The sequence below is a fragment of the Zootoca vivipara genome, chromosome 9, assembly GCF_963506605.1.
Source record: "Zootoca vivipara chromosome 9, rZooViv1.1, whole genome shotgun sequence".
NCBI classification, from domain to species: Eukaryota; Metazoa; Chordata; class Lepidosauria; order Squamata; family Lacertidae; genus Zootoca; species Zootoca vivipara.
In genome coordinates, this window is record NC_083284.1 from 58,345,581 (window position 1) to 58,367,449 (window position 21,869).

Genomic DNA, 21,869 nt, shown 5'->3' on the forward strand with positions numbered 1-21,869 from the left:
CAGCTGGGACTGGGGGACATGATTGGTTAGGCATTGCTTCCTCCACATGGCTATATCTCTTGGGATGCTCTGCATGGAAAACGCTTCACAGTTCCACCCAGTTGGTTGCTGTAAATATTAAATAAATTAACTGTTTGTGCTGCCAGTTGGTACAATGTTGTTGCTAGAAATAACAATACAATGCATTGCAACAACAGGGTACCCTTGAAATACAGTCATAGCATGTAGAAAAATGAACTCGTGCTGTAGCAAAAAAAGAGAGAGAGAGAAAAAGAAGCAGCACTAAATAGACTGAAAATGCACATTTCCTTGTGAAGCATGTATTCTAAGAAGAATGTAGAGTTTTTGACAAGATTTTCAGAAATTGGGGGGTAATGCTATTCCCACTCAAAGTAGATCCACTGAACTTACTGGAAATGGCTGACTTAAGTTCATTAATTTCAGTGTGTCAACTTTGAGTAGAATTAGCACTAGGTACAACATACTATCTCATTTCATTGCTTCATCAAAACCAACTTAGAAATGAGGAATTTCTCATGGTAGCAGCTGGAAATAACCTTCTGGCCTGTATCGAGTCTCTTCCAAAAAACCATATTATCTGATGTGAGTCATCTGCAGTTTCCCAAATGGGGATTTATTGTTTCCAAAATAGAAATTTATTACCAACCTTAAAAAGGGGCACAAGGCTGCAACATAACACAAAACCACATCCAGAATAGAGAAGAGCACAGATATGAGCCTCAATAGCCCAATATGTCTCAATAACAGCGAAAGATTCCACTTTAAATATATAATAAAGGTAAAGGGACCCCTGACCATTAGGTCCAGTCGTGACCGACTCTGGGGTTGCACGCTCATCTCGCATTATTGGCCGAGGGAGCCGGCGTATAGTTTCCAGGTCATGTGGCCAGCATGACAAAGCCACTTCTGGCGAACCAGAGCAGCACACGGAAACGCCGTTTACCTTCCCGCTTTAGCGGTTCCTATTTATCTACTTGCATTTTGATGTGCTTTGTAAATACATGTAGGTTTTGTCTTTTACAATTCTGATAATCGCATTGTGATGTCCATTGTTTTTGTTCCATTTCATTAAGGTACATCAAGTGTAGCAAGGGCGTGGAGTGGTACCTTTGATGAACTCCTTGGGAAACAAATTGGTTACTTTTTCAGGACCTACTTCAGAATGAATTATTCTGGTCTAGCAGAGTACCCAGATTTTTTTGCAGTCTGCCTTATATTGCTCCTAGCAGGTAAAAATATATATACTTAATATTCATTTTTATTATCATAATTTTGTTAAGGGGAAAATTCTGCCCCGATGGCAGGGTATGTTTAGCCTCAAGCATGACATATCTGCAAGTTTAGGAATTCTATCAACCTGTGGGCCAAAAAAAAATGGTTCTAGTTTTTATTCTGTCACTTTTGTTTCCTTTTGAACAATATCTTCATACCTCAGTTTAGGATATCATAATTTCCAGTGGAGATCACACTTGCATATCCTTGCAATTCTAGATTATAATTTATTTAACTAATTGTGGAAATGTTTGTGTGTGTGCTGGATATGTGTCATACAAGGGTACAACCTTTAGGAAATTACAATGAAAATTCTAATCCAGTGCAGCCCATTTTTGAAGAAATGTTTATTTTAAACATATTCATTACTGGATTAATCTGCTCCAGTAAAAGTTAGCAAGAGTGGTTAGATAACTTTGTTCTTCATATCGTTTATATTTGTAGTAGTAGTAGTAGTAGTAGTAGCAATGATAAATAAATAAATGGTTGTTGTTTTATTTATATCCCACCCATCTGGCTGGGTTTCCCCAGCCACTCTGAGCAGTTTACAGCATATCTAAAAACATAATAAAAACATCAAGTGTTAAAAAACCTCCCAAACAGGGCTGCCTTCAGATGTCTTCTAAAAAATAATATTAATTGTATTGCTTTTGGCCAGAAAAATAGACTTAATGTTAGAGATATAAGTTTGAGCTCTGGACTATTGCCTTTTCCTGTTAAGCCACGGCTGGTCCACACATTCACTAGTCTAGCAATCTCATATTCATAATGGGTAAGAAGCTCATGCGCATGTTGCCTGTTGCATGCACAATGCAATGCTCTTCACAGGTATATGCACATGTACAAGTCCAACAATCTCCCTAACTCGAAGGTCACGTGGAATTGAAAAATAATCATCATCATGTAGAGTTGTGTTGTGCATGTGCTGGTGGATATAAAGCCATTTGCTTTTGACCCGAGAAAGGGATTTCTAGGAGGAGCTCATCTCCTATTCTGAGGTCATGTTTACATCCACAGAGAAAAATATGGACTTGAATGCTTTTTGTGCGTACAGAATTTCCAGCTTGGTGTGTCTGTGAACCAGCCTTATGAGATAGCTCATGTAAATGAAACATTGTCAAATTGTAATCAGCATAATATTAGAAATGCTAACATGTAATTATGTTACTTAATTTAAAAAAATATTGTTTTATAGGCCTATTATCATTTGGAGTCAAAGAATCTGCATGGGTGAATAAAATCTTCACTGCTGTTAACATCTTGGTCCTCCTCTTCGTGATGACTTCTGGTTTTGTGAAAGGCGATCTTCAGAACTGGAAGAAAACTGAAGAATTTCTTATAAACTACACAGTATACATAGGGTAATATAGGGTTTTTTTGTTTGCTTTATTGCTTTGCTTGCTCAGAATGGAGACTTTGGAGCATAATAATCCATAAATTATGTGATGGAATTTATCCATGTTTTAATAAAAAAATTAATGTAGCATTTTAAATTTGATGCCCAACTAACAGTTGCATTGTCAACTGAGAGTGAGGAAAGCATTTTATTTTATTTTATTTTCGGCCAGAAGTGAGACATTTTCAATGACACGTTTTGTTTGTAATATCCTGGCTTGATCCAAAGCTGGAAACCATAATTTCCAGTTTGGGGTGAAAAAGGAAAGCGGTAAATTACAGGCTTCCTGATTTAATCACCTCAAAAGGGAAAACGGAAAAGCAAAACAGCTGCTAATACAGGCAAAGGGTTTGTGCATTTCTCATCTTAATAGGCCAACATCATCATCCAAGCTAGTTCATTGTGGTCCTCATAGGCAGTTCATTTTTCATGCAGTGAATACTGCTAAATACCACATCCGTACGTGGGGAAACTTGTCGCAGAGCTGCAAAATCCCTCTGATAGCAATAAGTAGCTAAAAGTGAGTTTAAATGTCCTGACATTTTCAGTGCGTAAGTCCAAACCTGCAATTTCAGTGTGCATTGGGCTTTGAACCCTGCACTGTTTCCATGGTCAGCTCATATCTTTCTGTGCTACGTATGGGAACAGCCACGGCATCGAGACTTTAAATGTACTTGGGGGCGGTTCTGACACTTCAGGACAAAGGGCAACAAACCAAAGAATAAAAAACACCTGTGCACAATTAAATTTGTGTGTGTGAATGTTGAGAGCCACTGTTGTGCACCCAACCACTCAAGTTATGATGTGGGGTTTGTAAGTCCCATGCCCACACAGGATACGACGTAATTATTATTATTTAATTGTGTTTTTAGAAACCTGTCATCTTCTGAAAATGTGACAAGTGCATTTGGAGTTGGTGGCTTCATGCCATATGGCTTTACAGGAACACTGGCTGGTGCTGCAACCTGCTTTTATGCTTTTATAGGATTTGATTGCATCGCAACAACTGGTAAGCTGCCTTAAAAAAAAAAGGGTCATGCAGTTGAAGTTGTGATTTACACATGCTGGTGCTGTAGTGTAAAACCACTGTGTTCCTATAGCATGATCCTATACATTTTAGAGAAAGACCTGCAGACACAATGCTAGAGTGCATGTTTTGCATTCAAAAAGATCTTTGTTCTCAGGGTTGCCACATTTCAAAAAGTGAAAGTCCAGGGAATTCCGGACTATGGCAACCCTATTGGTTCTTCACTTGATGGCATTTCCAGTTAAAAGTATTTCCAGTAGAAGGGCTGAAAGAGACCTTTTTCTTGAGTCTGTAGGCAGGTCACTAAGCTTTTTGGACCTGTGGGCACTTTTGCAACTGGACACACAGAGATGCACAGTCACACTGCAGCCTGTTCTGTTGGCTACAACAGAATGCTTCTTTGAAGCCTAATTTTCAGCAGGGGGAAGGTGGAGGTAACCCTGTGACCATTGTGGAGGGTCTCTGTGGGTGCATTGTGTGCCCACAGGCACTATGTTGGCAACCTCTGTTATTACTCCAGGTAAGCATGCATAGGAATTTGCACCATGGTGCTGCTCTTCTTCTTTCATCCCATTACTGATGCAGAGCAGAAGCCACCAAACACTCTGGTGCAATCTTTGTTCATTTCTCTCTTGGCCTGAAAATCTTACCAACTCCGGCCCCATTCATTCTGGATCACAAACAGAATGACAAGATCTGTTTCTTGCCGCACTTTAAAAATCCATTCAGCACGATAATGCGTAATTGTCATAAATTACATAGGCCAAAGGAGAGACATCTTGTCCTCCTTTTTAATTTGTTGCATGTTCTAAAAAGGCATTAAATAGGTTTTAAGAACCATGTTATCTGTCTCTCCAAGGCATATATATCAAGTTCTACTTTGTGACTTCATGCTCAGTCACCCCTAATAATTGGAAATATGTGTAGGCTTAGTACACTGAGAACCTCTAAAACCTACTTTCTCGGCCAGAGGTAGCATACAGTGTTTCTATGGTAGCTTTTTTACTCCTACATTACACCATTTGCTCCCTCTCTTGGCTTAGAGAATTCACAAGTCTCTACCAAAGAGCTATGTTTTCATTTCCTCTTCCTCACTCCCTGTATCCAGGTTTGTTTGTTTGTTTGTTTGTTTGTTTTTGGCCTGTAGCAATTGTTTGAACTTTCATTGCAATCACAGACCAATCCTATCAGACAAAGCACTTTTATCTTACCTGGTTTGAAGGTAAAATAAAAAAAATCCTTCAGTAGCACCTTAAAGACCAACTAAGTTTTTATTTAGGTATGAGCTTTCGTGTGCATGCACACTTCTTCAGATACCTTTATTTTGCTTCAACTCAGACCAACACTGCTACCTACCTGTAACTGGTTTGAAGGTGTTATTGGTGACCCTGTAGTAGTGCCTCTGTGCTTTGCTTAAAAGGGAAAGGGAAAGGGACCCCTGACAGTTAAGTCCAGTCACGAACAACTCTGGGGTTGTGGCGCTCATCTCACTTTACAGGCCAAGGGTGCCGGCATTTGTCTGCTCTACAGACAGTTTTTCTGGGTCATGTGGCCAGCATGACTAAGCCGCTTCTGGCGCAACAGAACACCGAAACCAGAGCGGCACATGGAAATGCTGTTTACCTTCCTGCCAGAGTGGTGCCTATTTAGCTACTTGCACTTTTTTGGCGTGCTTTTGAACTGCTAGGTTGGCAGGAGTTGGGACCGAGCAACGGGAGCTCACCCCATCGCGGGGATTCGAACCACCAACCTTTTGATTGGCAAACCCAAGGCTCTGTGGTTTAGACCACAGCGCCACCTGCGTCCCTTTGCTTTGCTTACCTGCCCACTATCCCTTTTCCACTACCTGTTTGACGACACCACCTATTTCTTTCTCTTTCCTTCTCTCTCTTTCTCTCTCTCTCTCTCTTAGCACAATATTTCTGAATCAGCATGCATAGGACTGTGCTGCTGTGTTTATATAAATTGGTGTATTTTAAAATCTCTCCCCTCCCGGGCCAATAATACTTGTTTTTATCTTCACAAATCACACAGAATTCAATTTAGACCAATAACTTGATTCCATCTGGAGCCTCTGTATTTTTCTGTACTCCTGCTAGATAAAAAGTAAAGTCTTTTGCCCACCTGAACACACAATATCACTGTTTCCCATCTTTCGTACTCTTATTCACACTAAGAATAAAATCTGTCGTTTTTTTTCTGTAGGGGAAGAAGTCAAGAATCCCCAGAAAGCCATACCTATTGGGATTGTAACTTCCTTGCTTGTCTGCTTCTTGGCCTACTTTGGTGTTTCAGCTGCTTTAACTCTGATGATGCCATACTATTTAATCGATGAGAAAAGTCCTCTCCCTGTAGCCTTTGAGTATGTTGGATGGGGCCCAGCGAAATATGTTGTAGCAGTGGGATCTCTGTGTGCTTTATCAACAAGGTAAAAATAAGGAAAACTAAGTCATTTCCAGGAAAATGGAGCTATTTTTAAAAGTTTTGATTCATTAGGTTTGCTAAACAGAGATGTTTAGAATAATAATGTAGTTTGTTACTGCTCAAATGTAGCTCAAATGTAGTTCTTATTTTGTGAACTTTTTCCTTGTGAAAGGAAAAGTTACGTTCATAAGTTCATCTCTTTCTGCCTGTGCCAATTTATTGACCATCATATTTGTTGAATGTTGTTAAGAATGCACTGGAGTAATATTAAAATACATGTAGTAGTGTGGGTAATGAAAGTATCTTTAAGTATCTTTTTCCAGGCTCAGGTTCTTTTTCTTTTTTCTTTTAAAGCATATATTGAAAATGCATGTTTTAACATAATTTTGGTGTAAAATCAGGGGAAGTGTAATTTTGCAGAAACCTTATGCTCAATTTTGTCTGAACGATCCAAAATTCATCATGAAAGTGTCTGCATTTCTAAATATAAGCATGCACTAAAGAAGCTGCATCTAATTTGGGCTTCATAAATCACTTACACTGGCTGTGTTTCCACTTGAAGTGGCTTTACCATAGGAATCATAAGGTTGGAAAAGACCCCCACGATTATTAGGACCACCCTTCCTGTCCTACTCAGTTTGAAGTAAATGTGGCTTAATTGCAAATTGCTCAAGCAAGCATTTAGTGCAGGGATTCAGTGTTTTTAAAACTTCTCAGGGCTGTACAAGCTTCCTAACATTTGCATATGCTTATTTCGTTAAGAAGGCCGAGGCTGCTTATCTGAAATGGCATTTAAAATCTTACAGTTTAGCATACATAGGGTTGCCAGACTCAATAGAGGACAGGACTTCTGTGCCTTTATTTGCCCTGCTCTCTTTTGAGTCTGGAAACCTTAAAGAGAAACCAGCAGGCCCTTTGCTTGGAAATTAAACAAAGGGTCTGCTTTGGTTTCCAGACTGCTAAGGTTTCCAGACTCAAAAGAGAGCAGGGCATTTGGCTTCCGGTCGCTCGCGCGGCCATGTCGGTCGAGGTTTTGCTCGCGGAGTAAAGCCTGGCGCGTCAAGGACTGGGCACATCGCTCCGGCGCAGCGGGTGCCCTCAGAAATCCCAAAAGGGGCTTTTTGGGAACGTGGTGGTTCGGCAGCGTATTTTGCGGGCTCCCCCCTCCCCGGGAAAAGGCTTAATTTTAAGCCTCCGAGAGCGAGGGGGTCGGAGCTGCAGCGCAAACGGACCTGGCGCTTTCCTTGACAGCGCGAAGCCGCAGGACTGACTGGCAACAGCGGGCGATTCTTCCTTCAAAAGGAATTCATTCAACTAACCGTGAGTAACAAAGCGGAGCTAATTATCTTAATTGGGACAATCAAAGTTTGGCCACGGATAAGGGGTTTAAAAGAAGGAAGCCAGCCCCTATCCACTGATCGAAGCGGCAGCAGCAAAAGTTACCGAAGCAATAAAGAGACTTGAAGTGCAGTCATTTGTTGGAAAGGAGGACCTGTCAGATCTGTCAGACAATAGAGGCTTTGTTAGTATAACAAAGTCTCAAAAGAGTTGAAAAAGAGTTGCAAAACCTGTCTCTATTTAATCACTTGGAAAGTTTGAAACAGTGTTATTTTGAAATTAAAGACTTGCCACATTATTTGAGTTAAGCTATAGAAAGAAGACTGCAATAGATTTTGATAGAATTTGGCTATACCTCTATAGGACAAAGAAAGTGCTTTTCGCCTGTGAGAAGGGAAACTGGTTCCCAGCGCCTACCCGGCTGTTTGGGTTAGTAGGGTGTTTTGTGACCTTGAAAGCCTGCTGGTGAAAAGTGAGTGTGTTTTCCAACACACCAGCTGCTGTTGGCATCAAAGAAATGTTTTGAACTTTAAAAAACAAACCGGCTGGGAAACGAAAGTAACTTCCAGCACGCTGGCTGCTGTGTGGATTACAAAATACTTTTAATGTTGGAAAGTCTGTTGTAGAAAGAGAAGGTGTTTTCCAGCACATCAGCTGCTGTGTGGATTACAAATACATTGTGCTCTGGTTGGTGGAAAATGTACATGATTTCCAGCACGTTGGCTGCTGTGTGGATTACAAAATAACTTTAATGGTGGAAGAACTCTTGGTCCAGCACGCTAGCTGCTGAGTGGATTACAAAATTGGGGAATTTGCAAAGAAGGCATCAGAGGCTGAAGGGATTACAATTTCTTTGGAGTATAATTATTTCTGGAATTAAGGGCACAACAGCTGCTGTGTGGATTACAATTTTACCAGTTTCAAAGTCAATGGTTAAGTAGAAAGCACATTAGCTGCTGTGTGGATTACAATTTTACCAGTTTCAAAGTCAATGGTTAAGTAGAAAGCACATTAGCTGCTGTGTGGATTACAATTTTTCTGAACTGGATGGTATGATTGTTGGCACATTAGCTGCCTTGTGGATTACAAATTATTTGGTAATTACAAAGTTGGAATCTACAATTAAAAAATGTCGGGCACAGAGAAAAAATGCAATTGAGGAGGGAATCCCGAGACCAAGCTTTTCAAGAGCAGATTTTGGAATTTATGAAAGAAAATAAGCAAAGTCTGCAAGGCTTAACTACAGAGGTGAAAGCCATTACAAAGTGCCTCCAGGAATTCAAAGAGGAATTTGGAGCGTTGAAAAAAGATCTTCAGGAGGTGAAAACACAGGTCTCTGGATTAAATATAAGAGTAACAGATATCGAAACAACTAAATTAACGGATCTAGAAAAATTGCAGGAAGAGACGCAAATAAGGCTTGCTTTTTTGGAATTAAAAGATAAGGAGAATCAATTAAGAATCAGGAATTTGCCGGAGTTGGAGAAGGGAAAAGGAAATTTAAGAGACTTAATTGCACAAGAATTTTCTGGCTGGTGGGGCCTGGATCAAGAGGAGATAAAAGCCACTATTTTGAGGGCCTACAGAGTAGGCCCAAAAAAGAAAAAAGATTCTAATTTCCTGAATGATTGTATAGTGGTCTTTCAAACAAAGGAGCAAAGAGATAAGATATTAGGTCACCACTACCAGAAAAAATTTGAAGTTCTTCAACATTCAATAATTTTGTTTAAAGAAACGCCTAAATTCTTTTTGGCCAAGAGAAACAAATATACAGACCTGACAACGATTTTGACAAGGAAAAATATTTTTTTCAAGTGGAAATTTCCAGAGGGCCTGGCATTCAAATATAAACAAAAGGAGTATAAGATTAGATCGGTGGAGGATAAAAGAAGATTCCTGGAAAGTCACGCGGAGGATTTTAAGACACCAATTGGAGGAAGCCAAGATTTGGGAGCAGGGGCAGGACCAGGAGCTTTCAATCTAGATCTGTTCGCAAGAGCAGGATCGGGGACAGGCGCAGGGCCAGGGGAAGACGAGCCCACTACAGAGTAAGACAAGATGGCGTTAAGAGTACTTTCGTGGAACGTGAATGGACTAAATTCATGCTTTAAGAGAAGGAAGGTATATCATGTGGTTAAAAAACAGAATTTGGATATTATTTGTCTACAAGAGACTCATGTAATTAGGACTCATAGGAAAATCCTACAAAACAAGTCATTGGGTCAAGAATTTATATCTTCCGACAAAGTTAAGAAAAGAGGAATAGTCATCTACGTAAAGGAAAAATATAACCCTAAATTGCTGTTCAAGGATGAAGCAGGGAGATATATTGCAGTGGAAATATCTATGCAAGGCGAAAAGTGTTTGATACTTGGAATATATGCACCAAATGAAGCTAAATCAGACTTCTTTAAAAATATACATACTGCGTTGTTGGACTATTTGGATTATAAGATTATAATGATGGGAGATCTTAATGGAGCGGTGTCAACTATGATGGATAGATCTCAAAGACAAAAGTTATCTAATGATGGAAGGCTTCCAAAGACATTCTTTGATTTAGTGGAGAACCTTGATTTAGTAGATGTATGGAGGCTGAGAAATCCATTGGAAAAAGAGTTTACTTTTTTTTCGGACTCGCAAAAGTCAGGAAGTAGATTGGACTACATTTGGATTACAAAGGACTTGTGTCCAAAAGTCACAAAAAGCGAGATATGCCCCAGAACTTATTCAGACCACAACGCAGTATTAATGGAGTTAAAACAACATCTGCAGGGTTCGTTTAGATGGAGAATGAACGATTCCTTATTGAGAAATGACCAGATAAACAATAAGGCCCAGAAAACATTGAATTAAATTTGAATAAAGGATCGAATATCAGAGTGGTTTGGGATGCTAGTAAAGCAGTAATGAGAGGATTTTTGATCCAGCAGAATGCAATTTGGAAGAAGGCGAGAAATGAAAAGAAGGAAAATATTTTGGACAAGTTGAAAGAAAAAGAAAAAAAGTTGAGAGACAATCCAAAAAGCCAGGAAGTCCAAAAAGAGATAAAAGCCTTGCAAGTACAGTATTCCCAAATAATAAATGAAGAAATCGAATGGAAAATCAGAAGAATGAAGCAAAGATCATTTGAATCAGCTAATAAATGTGGGAAATTGTTGGCCTGGCAATTGAAGAAAAGGCAAAAGGAAAATACAATAATAAAGATTATGGATGAAGGAAAATCTATTGAGAACCCTGCAGAGATAAGGAAATGCTTTACAAGATATTATAAACAGTTATACAAAAGGGAGAAAGAAGATTTAGATGGAATAGAGAAGTTTATAAAGGAAAATGGACTACAGAAAATTCCAGTACAGCAAAAGAACCTACTGAATGGGTTGATTACAAGACAAGAGGTTGAAACAGCAATCCAAGAGTTGAAAAACGACAAGGCCCCAGGACCTGATGGACTGACCTCCAAGTATTATAAAACATTAAAAAACTGGTTGATTCAACCATTAATGGAGGTAGCAAATGAGATTTTAGGGGGGGGCAAGGCACCAGAGACTTGGAAAGACGCTTTTATCGCTCTGATACCAAAACCAGACGTAGATAAGACGCAGGTCAAGAATTATAGGCCAATCTCCTTACTAAACGTGGATTATAAGATATATGCTAGCATTTTGGCATCGAGATTGAAAAGGGTGTTGAAGGATTTGATACATAAGGACCAGACAGGATTTCTGCCTGGAAGGCATATGAAGGACAATGTAAGAATTATAATAGACATTTTGGAGAGATTGGAAATGAAAATAAACACCAAAGCAATGTTAATTTTTGTGGATGCCGAAAAAGCTTTTGATAATATTTCTTGGACTTTTATGAAACGAAACTTTGCAAAAATGGAGGTTGGCCAAAATTTTGCTAATGGGATTAATGGTATCTATTCTGAGCAAAGAGCGAAAATCATTGTAAATAATGTGGTCTCAGAAGAGATAAGAATTGAGAAAGGAACAAGACAAGGGTGCCCACTCTCCCCCCTGCTATTTATTTCTGTCCTGGAGGTTTTGCTGAATATGATAAGGAGTGATGAAGGTGTTAAAGGAATTACAGTGGGTACAAAACAATATAAGTTAAAAGCCTTTGCAGATGATTTAGTATTGACTTTGCAGAACCCTGAACACAGTGCTGTAAGAGTATTGCAGATAATTCAAGAGTTTGGTAGAGTGGCAGGTTTTAAGTTAAATAAAGGGAAAACTAAAGTACTAGAAAAGAATTTGACGATGCAAGAGAGACAAAGAGTAGAGGAGTGCACAGGACTGAAATGTGTGAAAAAGGTGAAATACCTAGGAGTAAATATGACGTCAAAAAATCTGAATCTTTATAAGGATAATTATGAGAAGTTATGGAATGAAATTAAAAGAGATCTGGAAATATGGTCAAGATTGAAATTGTCCTTAATGGGCAGAATAGCAACTGTTAAAATGAATGTATTGCCGAGAATGTTGTTTTTATTTCAGGCTCTTCCGATAGTAGATAAGATGAAATGCTTTCAAGAGTGGCAGAAGACATTGTCTAAATTTGTCTGGCAAGGGAAGAAACCTAGGATTAAATATAAACTTTTGACAGATGTAATAATAATAATAATAATAATTTTTATTTATACCCCGCCCTTCCCAGTCAAGACCGGGCTCAGGGCGGCTAACAACAAATAATATCAACACAAATATAAAAGAAACATTTCAGTTAAAACAACAGAATAATACAATGTTAAAATTCAATTTTAAAATTAAAAATCTACGAATAAGATAAAACCATTATAAATAAAACCTTAGGGGAGGGTAACCGTGGGGTCAGACTGCGTCAGTCCGAAGGCCAAACGAAACAGCTCTGTCTTGCAGGCCCTACGAAAAGATGACAAATCCCGCAGGGCCCTAGTCTCCTGGGACAGAGCGTTCCACCAGGTCGGGGCCAGTACTGAGAAGGCCCTGGTCCTGGTCGAGGCCAGCCTAGCCACCTTGTGACTCGGGATCTCCAATATGTTATTATTTGTGGACCGTAATGTCCTCTGTGGGTCATACCGGGAGAGGCGGTCCCGTAGGTACGAGGGTCCTAAGCCGCATAAGGCTTTAAAGGTCAAAACCAGCACCTTGAACCTGATCCTGTACTCCACCGGGAGCCAGTGCAGTTGGTAAAGCACTGGATGAATATGATCCCGCAGCCGGGACCCCGTAAGGAGCCTCGCCGCGGCATTCTGCACCCGCTGGAGTTTCTGGGTCAGTTTCAAGGGCAGCCCCGCATAGAGCGAATTACAATAATCAAGCCTAGAGGTGACCATCGCATGGATCACTGTGGCTAGATCAGGTTGAGAGAGATAGGGGACCAACTGCTTAATGCGGCGGAGATGGAAAAATGCCACCTTGGCTGTGGTTGCAACCTGTGCCTCCATGGAAAGGGAGGCATCCAAGGTTACCCCCAAGCTCTTGACAGAAGGGGCTGACACTAATTGGGCCCCAGCGAAAGATGGAAGTTGGCCCCCCCGCCCCATGTCATCCCGACCCAGCCAGAGGACCTCTGTCTTCGAAGGATTTAGCTTCAGCCGACTCCCACGTAGCCATCCAGCAACAGCTTCCAGGCACTTGGTCAATGTGTCCGGGGCCGAGGCAGGACGGTCATCCATCAACAGATAAATCTGGGTGTCATCAGCATATTGATGACAACCCAGCCCAAAACTCCGGACAATCTGGGCAAGGGGGCGCATGAAGATATTAAAAAGCATTGGGGAAAGGATTGCACCTTGCGGGACTCCACACACCAAGGAGTGCCGCGGTGACAACCCCCTCCCCAGCGCCACCCTCTGTCCCCGACCTGAGATAAAGGAACGCAGCCATTGTTGGACTGTACCCTGAATCCCCACGTCGGCAAGGCGGTGGTCTAAAAGCTCATAATCGACCATGTCGAAGGCGGCTGACAGATCTAGAAGAATCAGCAGCCCCGACCCGCCTTGATCCAGCTGTTTACGGAGGTCATCTGTTAGGGCGACCAGTGCTGTCTCGGTCCCGTGGCCGGGACGAAAGCCGGACTGGAATGGATCTAAAGCCAATGTTTCATCCAGAAACCTACCGAGCTGTTCGGCAACCGCTCTTTCAATTATCTTACCCAAGTATGGAAGATTTGAAACAGGGCGATAATTGGATAGATCTAGCGGATCTGACGATGCTTTCTTTAAGAGCGGACGCACCACTGCTTCCTTCAACTCCTCTGGGAAAGTCCCTGAACTGAGAGACAAGTTGATAATCTCAACCAGGGGGCCCCGTACCTCGTCTGGACACGCTCTAATCAGCCAGGACGGGCAGGGGTCTAGGGAGCAAGTGGTGGGCCTCCCAGCCTGGAGGAATCTGTCTACATCAGCGGGGAGTATGTGGTCGAAATGGTCCAATACTAAACTCGAAGACAGTCGAGGGGCCTCTAGTTCCGCTATTGTATCAAAATTGGCAGAAAGGTCACGGCGAAGTGTCAAGACTTTCTCCGCAAAAAAGCTCGCAAATGCCTCACAGCTATGGGTCGAATTAGTGCCTAAATTTGACTGATCCTCAAGGGTTGTTAGAGACCTGATTGTTCGAAAAAGTTGTGCCGGGCGAGAGCTAGCGGATGCGATGGAAGCTGAGAAGTAAGACTTCTTTGTGGCTTTCACCGCCATCTCGTAGGTTTTCATAAGCGACCTATAAGATGTTCTTGAGGCTCCGTCGCGAGTATGCCGCCATACTCGCTCAAGCCGTCTGAGGTCCCGCTTCATTTTCCGAAGTTCCTCGGTGAACCAAGGGGCCCGGTTTCGGCGGGGTTGCAGAGGGCGCTTAGGTGCGATCTCATCAATGGCCGCCAAGAGCCGGTTATTCCAGTTCTCGACCAGCTCATTTAACGAGCCACCAGGGGGAGCAGGGTCCCGTAAAGCCTGACGGAATCTATCAGGATCCATCAGCCTTCGCGGACGAGCCCAAATCGGCTCACCACCCAAGCGGGGCAGAGGCGGTAAGTCAATCCTGGCTTTCAGAGCGTAGTGATCAGACCATGGCACTTCCATAATTGGGGACATGATCACATCTATACCTGCACCAAAAATCAAATCCAGCGTGTGGCCTGCTTGGTGTGTGGGACCCAAAACAAACTGGGAGAGCCCTAATGTCGCCATGGAAGACACCAGGTCCGGAACCCGTGAGGAGGGGGTGGCATCAGCATGGATGTTGAAGTCCCCCAAAACCAATAAGTTAGGGAACTCCAAGGCCCAGCCGGCCACCACCTCCAACAGGTCCGACAGGGTGGCTGCTGGTGCGCTGGGTGGTCGGTACACCAGCCAGACAGCCAAGCCCTCCTTGGTGCCCCACACTAGGCCAACACATTCAATGCCGGTGATTGATGGTGATGGCAGAGCCCTGAAAGAGCAATCCTCCCGGATTAACAGCGCTACCCCTCCCCCCCGACCCACAGTCCGTGACTGGTGGAGGACGGAGAACCCAGGGGGTGTTATTTCATGTAATGCAACTACTTCACCTTCACGTACCCAGGTCTCCGTCACACAAGCCAGGTCAACCCCCAGTGAGATAAAAAAGTCTCGCATAGTGGCGGTTTTATTGCCTATGGACCTGGCATTGCACAACACCAGTGACGGAGGTGGATAATCCCTGCTCACCCTACCCTCGTCCCTCGGGATGGGGCGTAGATTGGAAGGGATTCGAGCATCACCACATCTCAAAACCCTTCGTCTGTGAAATCTACCCCCACCACCATACCTCCCTCGCCCATCGACAGTGGTGATCCCTAGCCCCGTGTTAGCGTCCTCCCCAAAGGAGTGATGTCCCTTCAATAACAGATCTGCCCTAGGCCCAGTCTCTTGAATAGGAAGGATATAATGATGATATGTAGAATCGGATGGACAGACATCTCCAATAGGTATAAGTATAGCCCCTCCCGCCACATCCCGGATTAAATTAAAGTGCACAGTTTGTCCATCAAGGCACCCGTCCCCTGGGTTCCTGTGTCAGTCTTCTGCCTGAATGGTTTCTAAAGTGCCAAGTTTGTCCACAAAGACTGAACCATTTCCAGGCCTAGGCTGCACCAGTTCAACTTGGTGTGTTGTCAATTTTGGTGTTGAAGGAAGTGTTGGGGGGCCCATTTCTTCCGGGGTCAGGTATTGACATGCCAACCACTCCTCATTAGATAGGGGCTTTGTTTTGTGATTGGCGTAATAATAATCCAAAGGGGCCGGAGGAGCTAGAAGGAAAATATGTTTTCTTAGGGCCGAGAGTTCATCGATCAGTGTATCCTGAGACTGCTGAAGTTGCTCTAGATTGGCCATCAGGCATTGCCCATTCTTTAGAATAAAATCATTTCCTTCCTTGCTAAATGATGTTTGGGGTTTGGGGGGCTTATTCTCATGGAGATGGGTTTTAACAGTGACTGGGTGTGGTGATTTAGGATTATCCTGGAGGCGGGTTTCATTTTTTGTAATGTCTGGCTGTGGTGGCTTAGGATTTTCCACCTTGCTGGGCTTGTTAATAGATATTTGAGTTTTGGGGAGCTTGACCTCCCGGGTGTAGGCTATAACTGTGTCTGATTGTGAAGACTTAAGATTTGCCATACTGCTAGACTCTGTAGAACCAATGTTGGATCTGCCAGACTTGTAGTTCTCTAAAACTGGTGAGGGAGCTCCAATGTTTTCAAAAAGGCGATTTATCCGCAGTCCAGACTTCAGGAATTTATCTCTGTTTGATAATACTTGCTTAACTGCCATCCAGTCTTTAAAAGTCACCACTGCCCTGCTGTATAACTTATCATTTGAGAGAAATGTTACCTTTCTAATATTGTCTAATCTCATAAAGCCCCCAATAGCAAGGTCAATTTTCGTCCGAAAGTTACTTTCCCTGTGGTTGTACATTAGGAAGTTTCTATTATTGTGTGGGATTGTAAAAACAAGTTTATGCTTGTTTAAAATTAAATTCCAGCCATTTTGGATTAATTTATCACACACCTTTTTGGATTGATTTGAATGGGCAATGATTCCTTCGGACATCTTATGTAAACTTGTTTGCTTAAGCGTCGAGGGGTCCTTTTGTTTTTCAGAGTCATCGCTTGGTAGCAGTGTAGGTTCTATACTGTTTTGTAGCACGGCCAGAGAGTGTTTTGTTGAAGAGCTTGGCTTTTGGACAGTTTTCTTCGTTATTGTGGAAGGGTTGTTTGTTATTGAGTCCTCCAGCAATTTGAAGAGCTTTGGGAAGTTCATTTTCCTGGTCTGGTAGTACAATTTTCCGGAGCAGCGGCCCATTTTGATATTCTTGGGCTTTTTCTTTTTTTGTACCTGTCGCTTTCTCTTTAAGGACAGTTTCCTGACCACAAGGGGACTTTCCTTCTGTCGAGGTGTAGAGGAGTTAATTTCCGTGACTTCAGTGCCTGACTGGCATTTATTATCATTGGATATATTATTATTTGATTCATGAGGTGGAGGCCTTTCTTGTCTCTTAATTAGTTCAATTAAGGTAGCAAGCAGGCTCAGGCTTTCTGATAGAAAGTTTTTTATCAGCTTCAGGTCTTTATTTATCTGTGAAGAATAGTTTCTAAACAAGTCTTCATACATCCCAGACAGAAGGTAAAAGTGGCTGTGCGTGAATTGTAATCCGATGTTGCCTTGCTGTTTATCCCATTCCTGTGAGGGAGGTGAACTGGGCACATTTAGTCCAGAATCAGGGTTTCCACTTAAAGGCCCCTGCTCCTGAGGTGGTTCATGATCTGAGTGGGCGACGAGGCTCTTATTTGCTAACGCTGCTTGTTGCAACTCCGTTGCCAGGTCTGTTTCAGCCACTTTATCATTTGGTGTTTCCTCCCACCTGTTCCAAGCATGATCCAAAGACCATTCGTGTGGGTGGGGGTCTACTGGGTTTTTTAATCCTTCCCCTTTTGATTGAAAAAAAGTTGGAATTTTGGTCTGCTTTTTTCTTAAAAGGCTTTCCTCAGGATATAGAGGTGATATACCCAGTTCCTTATAACACTGTCTTGTTAGAACCATAGCTGACTCAGAATGATATAGGCTAATTTAAGGAGTCCAGCGTTAGTCTGGGAAGCTATGGAGGCTATGGAACTGCGGAGGAGGAGAATTTACGAGCTCTTCAAACAACTCCCAGAGTCTTTCAAAGATCTTGTCGGAGTCTTGTTGGTGATAAGGGAAGGAGGTTGGTAATTATTTCTGCCCTGCACTTCTTTATCGGCGTATTTGTTAAAAGATGCTCTTACTCACATAAGCGGGACTCAGAGAGAACTTGCCTCGGCGCCATCTTGGAAGGTAGGCAGCCAGGAGAAGAAAGAGGAGGGTTCTCTTTGCCAGACTTAAAGATTTATTTTGAAGCTGCAGCTTTTTGTTGGCTGAAGGAATGGTTTTTGCTAGACAATGATGATTTGTTGGATTTGGAGGGCCATGATAATGCATTTGGGTGGCATGCATATTTATGGTATGATAAAGTAAAGTTGCATAAAGGTTTTAAAAATCATATAATTAGGAAATCGTTGTTTAATGTATGGATTAGATATAAAGATTTGTTGGAAAGAAAAACTCCTAGGTGGATTTCGCCACTTGAGGCAAAGAAACCTAAAAGGACAAATATGGATGAAAATAGGCTGAAATACAAAGACATTTTGATGGAGGTGGGAAACCAATTTAAGTTAAGGCCATATGAACAATTGAAAGATAGGTTGAGCGACTGGTTTCAGTATGTGCAGATAAATGAAGCATTCAAGTTAGATAAAAAAATAGGATTCCAATCAGAAAAGTTGAAATTAGAAATAGAATTATTAGAGACAGATAGCAAGAATTTGTCCAGAATGTATAACTTGTTGCTAGAATGGCATTTGAAAGATGAACAAACAAAATCGGTTATGATTGAATGGGCCAAGGATTTGGGTCACAATGTGATGATGTCGGATTGGGAAAAATTGTGGAAGAAGGGTATGAAGTTTACGGCATGTACTGTGTTGAAAGAGAATCTGATGAAAATGATGTACAGATGGTATTTGACGCCGGTTAAGTTAGCGAAAATGTACCACAAAAGTGACAACAAATGTTGGAAATGTAAAGAGGATGTTGGCTCATTCTACCATATGTGGTGGACATGCCCTAAGATAAAAGGCTTCTGGGAAATGATTTATAATGAAATGAAAAAGATTTACAAAAATACATTTTTGAAGAAACCGGAAGCCTTTCTACTTGGAATAGTAGGGGAAGAAATTCCCAAAGACGATGTTACTTTGTTCATGTACGCCACCACAGCTGCTAGGATTTTAATAGCAAAATATTGGAAAAAAGAGGAATTGCCCTCGTTACAGGAATGGCAAATGAAAATGCTGGACTATATGGAACTGGCAGAATTGACAGGAAGACTCCGGGACCAAACAAGTGACAAAGTTGAAAAAGAATGGAGGAGGTTTAAAATATATATAGGGAAAGTATTTGATAATTAGGATTCTGAACACCCAGGGAAATAAAGAAGTTAAGGCAATAGGGAGAAAATATGAGGTTAAAAGTAGTAAATTTTGGTGGATGGTAGAAAGATGAAAATAAGAAGAGTTAAAGGGATTATACGATGGGTAAGAAAGATGAAATAGAAACTGCTACAGATGTATATAAAAAAGGAAAATCAGTTAGTGGGGAACTGGGGAAGCCAAAAGACAATGAATATAAAAATGGATTGAAGATGATATGTTTTTGTTTTGTTCTGTTTGATGTTGATGTATTTTGGTATTTTGGTATTTTTGTATTTCTATGTTTTTGTATTCTTATGTTTTTGAAAATTTGTGTTTTATAAAACAATTAATAAAAATATATTTAAAAAAAAACAAAAGAGAGCAGGGCAATTAAAGGCACAGAAGTCCTGTCCTCTATTGAGTCTGGCAACCCTAATCATACACTGTGACCTATTTAGCATCCTGCAGCAAATTAAGTAAGATGTCATGTTTAGTTCACTTTTGTCAAATGTAGACATATCACCCCTAGTTTCCTGATAGTGTCCCAGTGCTTCCAGATGGGTCTGTTGCAGCAGGGGCACTGCATACAAGCTGACTGGGATTAATGTTTACAAGAGAGCAGGCAGGACCACAGACCTTGGGCCTCCCTGTAAAAAACCCATAAAATACCTGGGAATCTGGCAGTGTGCAGATTCTGGAGCAGACCAAGTCCAGGAGGATTGGATTACTGGGTCTGTCTGATTGTTTCCCCTATCCTATTTGGCATGAGAATTCCGTTAGAACACAGATTGGGCAAAGAGGTACTTAACAAGAATGAAGTTTTAGTCTTAAATGACTTAATACATGATATAATTGGTTACTGGCATTTTTAAAAAGTGTTTTCTGATATTGCCTGTTTCAATCCTGCTGCCTGGTGCAATCATTCAAGGTGCTGGTAAAGCTTAATTGCATTGCAAGTATTACTACATGTTTTCTACTGGTATACCGTTTTGGGGGGAAACTGCAGTAAAGGCTCAACTTTCTTCGGTTTTGAGTACAACTGTTACAGGCATTCTAAAAATCATAAATAAAACAAATCACATGATCACAAGTTACTAATGGTGTAATATATAGCATTAAGATAGTAATAACTAAATTGATAGATTTTTCAGTCAATTAAAAAAAAGTAAACCACAAGAGTTACCATTACAATTCACCAGGTTAATCTAACATTTTGTGGCCTTGCTCTGCAAATCTGGAGGTTTCGTGTCAGCAGCTTATCTTTGAAATGTGAGTAGGAATATTAATTTTGCCTTAATCATTGGCATAGGACAGATCGCTTAATTAGATTTGAAACAAACCTCTCTTCAGAGGATATAGGAAATAACGACACAAGAATTTTACTGTGAGGACCTTGCAACGCCCAAGTAGAAAAGTGCAGTTGAGGTTCCACCCCTCCAAATATTGTGAGGAAATCTTCGTGCCTGTGACAGATGTAATGTGATCTCTGTGGTGAAGAAGGTGAGGGTGTTGCTCCATGCAGACAAATGCATTCTGTGATCCCTGAAAGTGTTTGAAAGAGACCATAAAGGCTGCAAAGTACTCTGTGCATTAAAAAAAAAAAGCCTGCACACAGTATATAAAAATTAATTGAATGGTTGAAGAAACTTGCGTCTTAACTGCAGTGTGTCTCATGTACAATTTATCTCCATCCCATCCCACATTTCTGGTATTGTATGCTGTTAATTGGCATTGTTTCTTTCTTTCTTTTTTTGCTCTAATGCATTGCATGACTTTGTGTTGGCCATGTTGCATGTTCTTTTGCTTTTTATCCAGTCTCCTTGGATCCATTTTCCCAATGCCACGTGTAATCTATGCTATGGCGGAGGATGGGTTGCTTTTCAAATGTCTAGCTCGTATCAATCCCAAAACGAAGACTCCTGTTGTTGCTACTTTGTCATCAGGTGCTGTAGCAGGTGAGGTGCCAAGTGGATTTATTTATCAGGAAAAGGGACATCTTCACCCATGATCAAATGTAGATTCTGAAGCAGTTGCAGCTCAAATGATAAAATGTGAATCTCAAGAGTTCAACCATTAAACCTTGGGTGTCTGTCTCAAGCCTCGTTTTTGGTTATTGGAAGTGCATTTTACACATACAGTTTCCCTTTCCCCCATGTCTGTGTTTCGGATTGTCTGTTAGTGCATAATATTCTTACTGTGGCATTTGAACAATCAATTTTTTTTGTTCTAGTCTTCTGGGCTCTATGTTCCCTTTGCCCCGCATTCTGTTTGCCATGGCACGAGATGGTTTACTCTTTAGATTTCTTGCCAAAGTGAGCAAGAGGCAGTCTCCAGTTGCTGCCACAATGACAGCAGGGCTCATCTCCGGTAAGCTCTTAAAGCAGGTCTTGCCTAATTGGGACCTGAACCCAGTTTTCACGTGCAAAATTTATGTTAATAAGATGGGCCTGCTTGCTAACTTTCTATGCATGCAAATTGGGGACAAAGCTGCTGACTAATCAGAAGAAGCAACAATTCTGAATTGTGGTGGCGGTGCTGGTGCTGGTGCTGGTTGTGGAGCAGCAAGCTCATTGGAGGACTTCTCCAAAGCTTTTCTCTGCTGTGACCAATGGTACCTTATTATGCATATGCAAAGATGGAAGTGTGGGTGAATAGCTATGAAACGCCCTTGCTCTCTCATTGAATTTTGCAATAACTTTTGATGGCTAAAGTTTGCAAAAAAGAAAGCAGATAGACAGAGGTGTCAGGATAGGTAATTTAGAGAATAACCATTTTCTTAAATTGTGGACTTAGTGCAGTCTTCCAAATATTGGTTGCAGTTTTCTGTGACTTCAAATGAAAATGCAATGATACCTCTGATAGCTTCTAACTTTTCAATATGTTAAAGCTAGACTTTGTTTATTC

At 41.4% G+C, this 21,869-nt stretch overlaps 1 protein-coding gene across 6 annotated transcripts in view; it reads left to right on the top strand.

Moving 5' to 3' along the window:
- Positions 1–21,869, top strand: part of SLC7A2 (solute carrier family 7 member 2) — a 63,777-nt gene that overhangs the window by 34,584 nt on the left and 7,324 nt on the right. For 5 of the 6 annotated variants that reach the window (XM_035112832.2, XM_060278837.1, XM_060278836.1 and 2 more), the window contains exons 3-7: positions 1,095–1,250; positions 2,489–2,654; positions 3,562–3,698; positions 5,922–6,144; positions 20,781–20,920. In XM_035112832.2, coding sequence (XP_034968723.2) covers positions 1,095–1,250; positions 2,489–2,654; positions 3,562–3,698; positions 5,922–6,144; positions 20,781–20,920 — 822 coding nt within the window. Of the gene's footprint in view, positions 1–1,094; positions 1,251–2,488; positions 2,655–3,561; positions 3,699–5,921; positions 6,145–20,780; positions 20,921–21,195; positions 21,333–21,869 lie in introns of all 6 variants that reach the window. The other variant, XM_035112833.2, reaches the window with a different exon arrangement.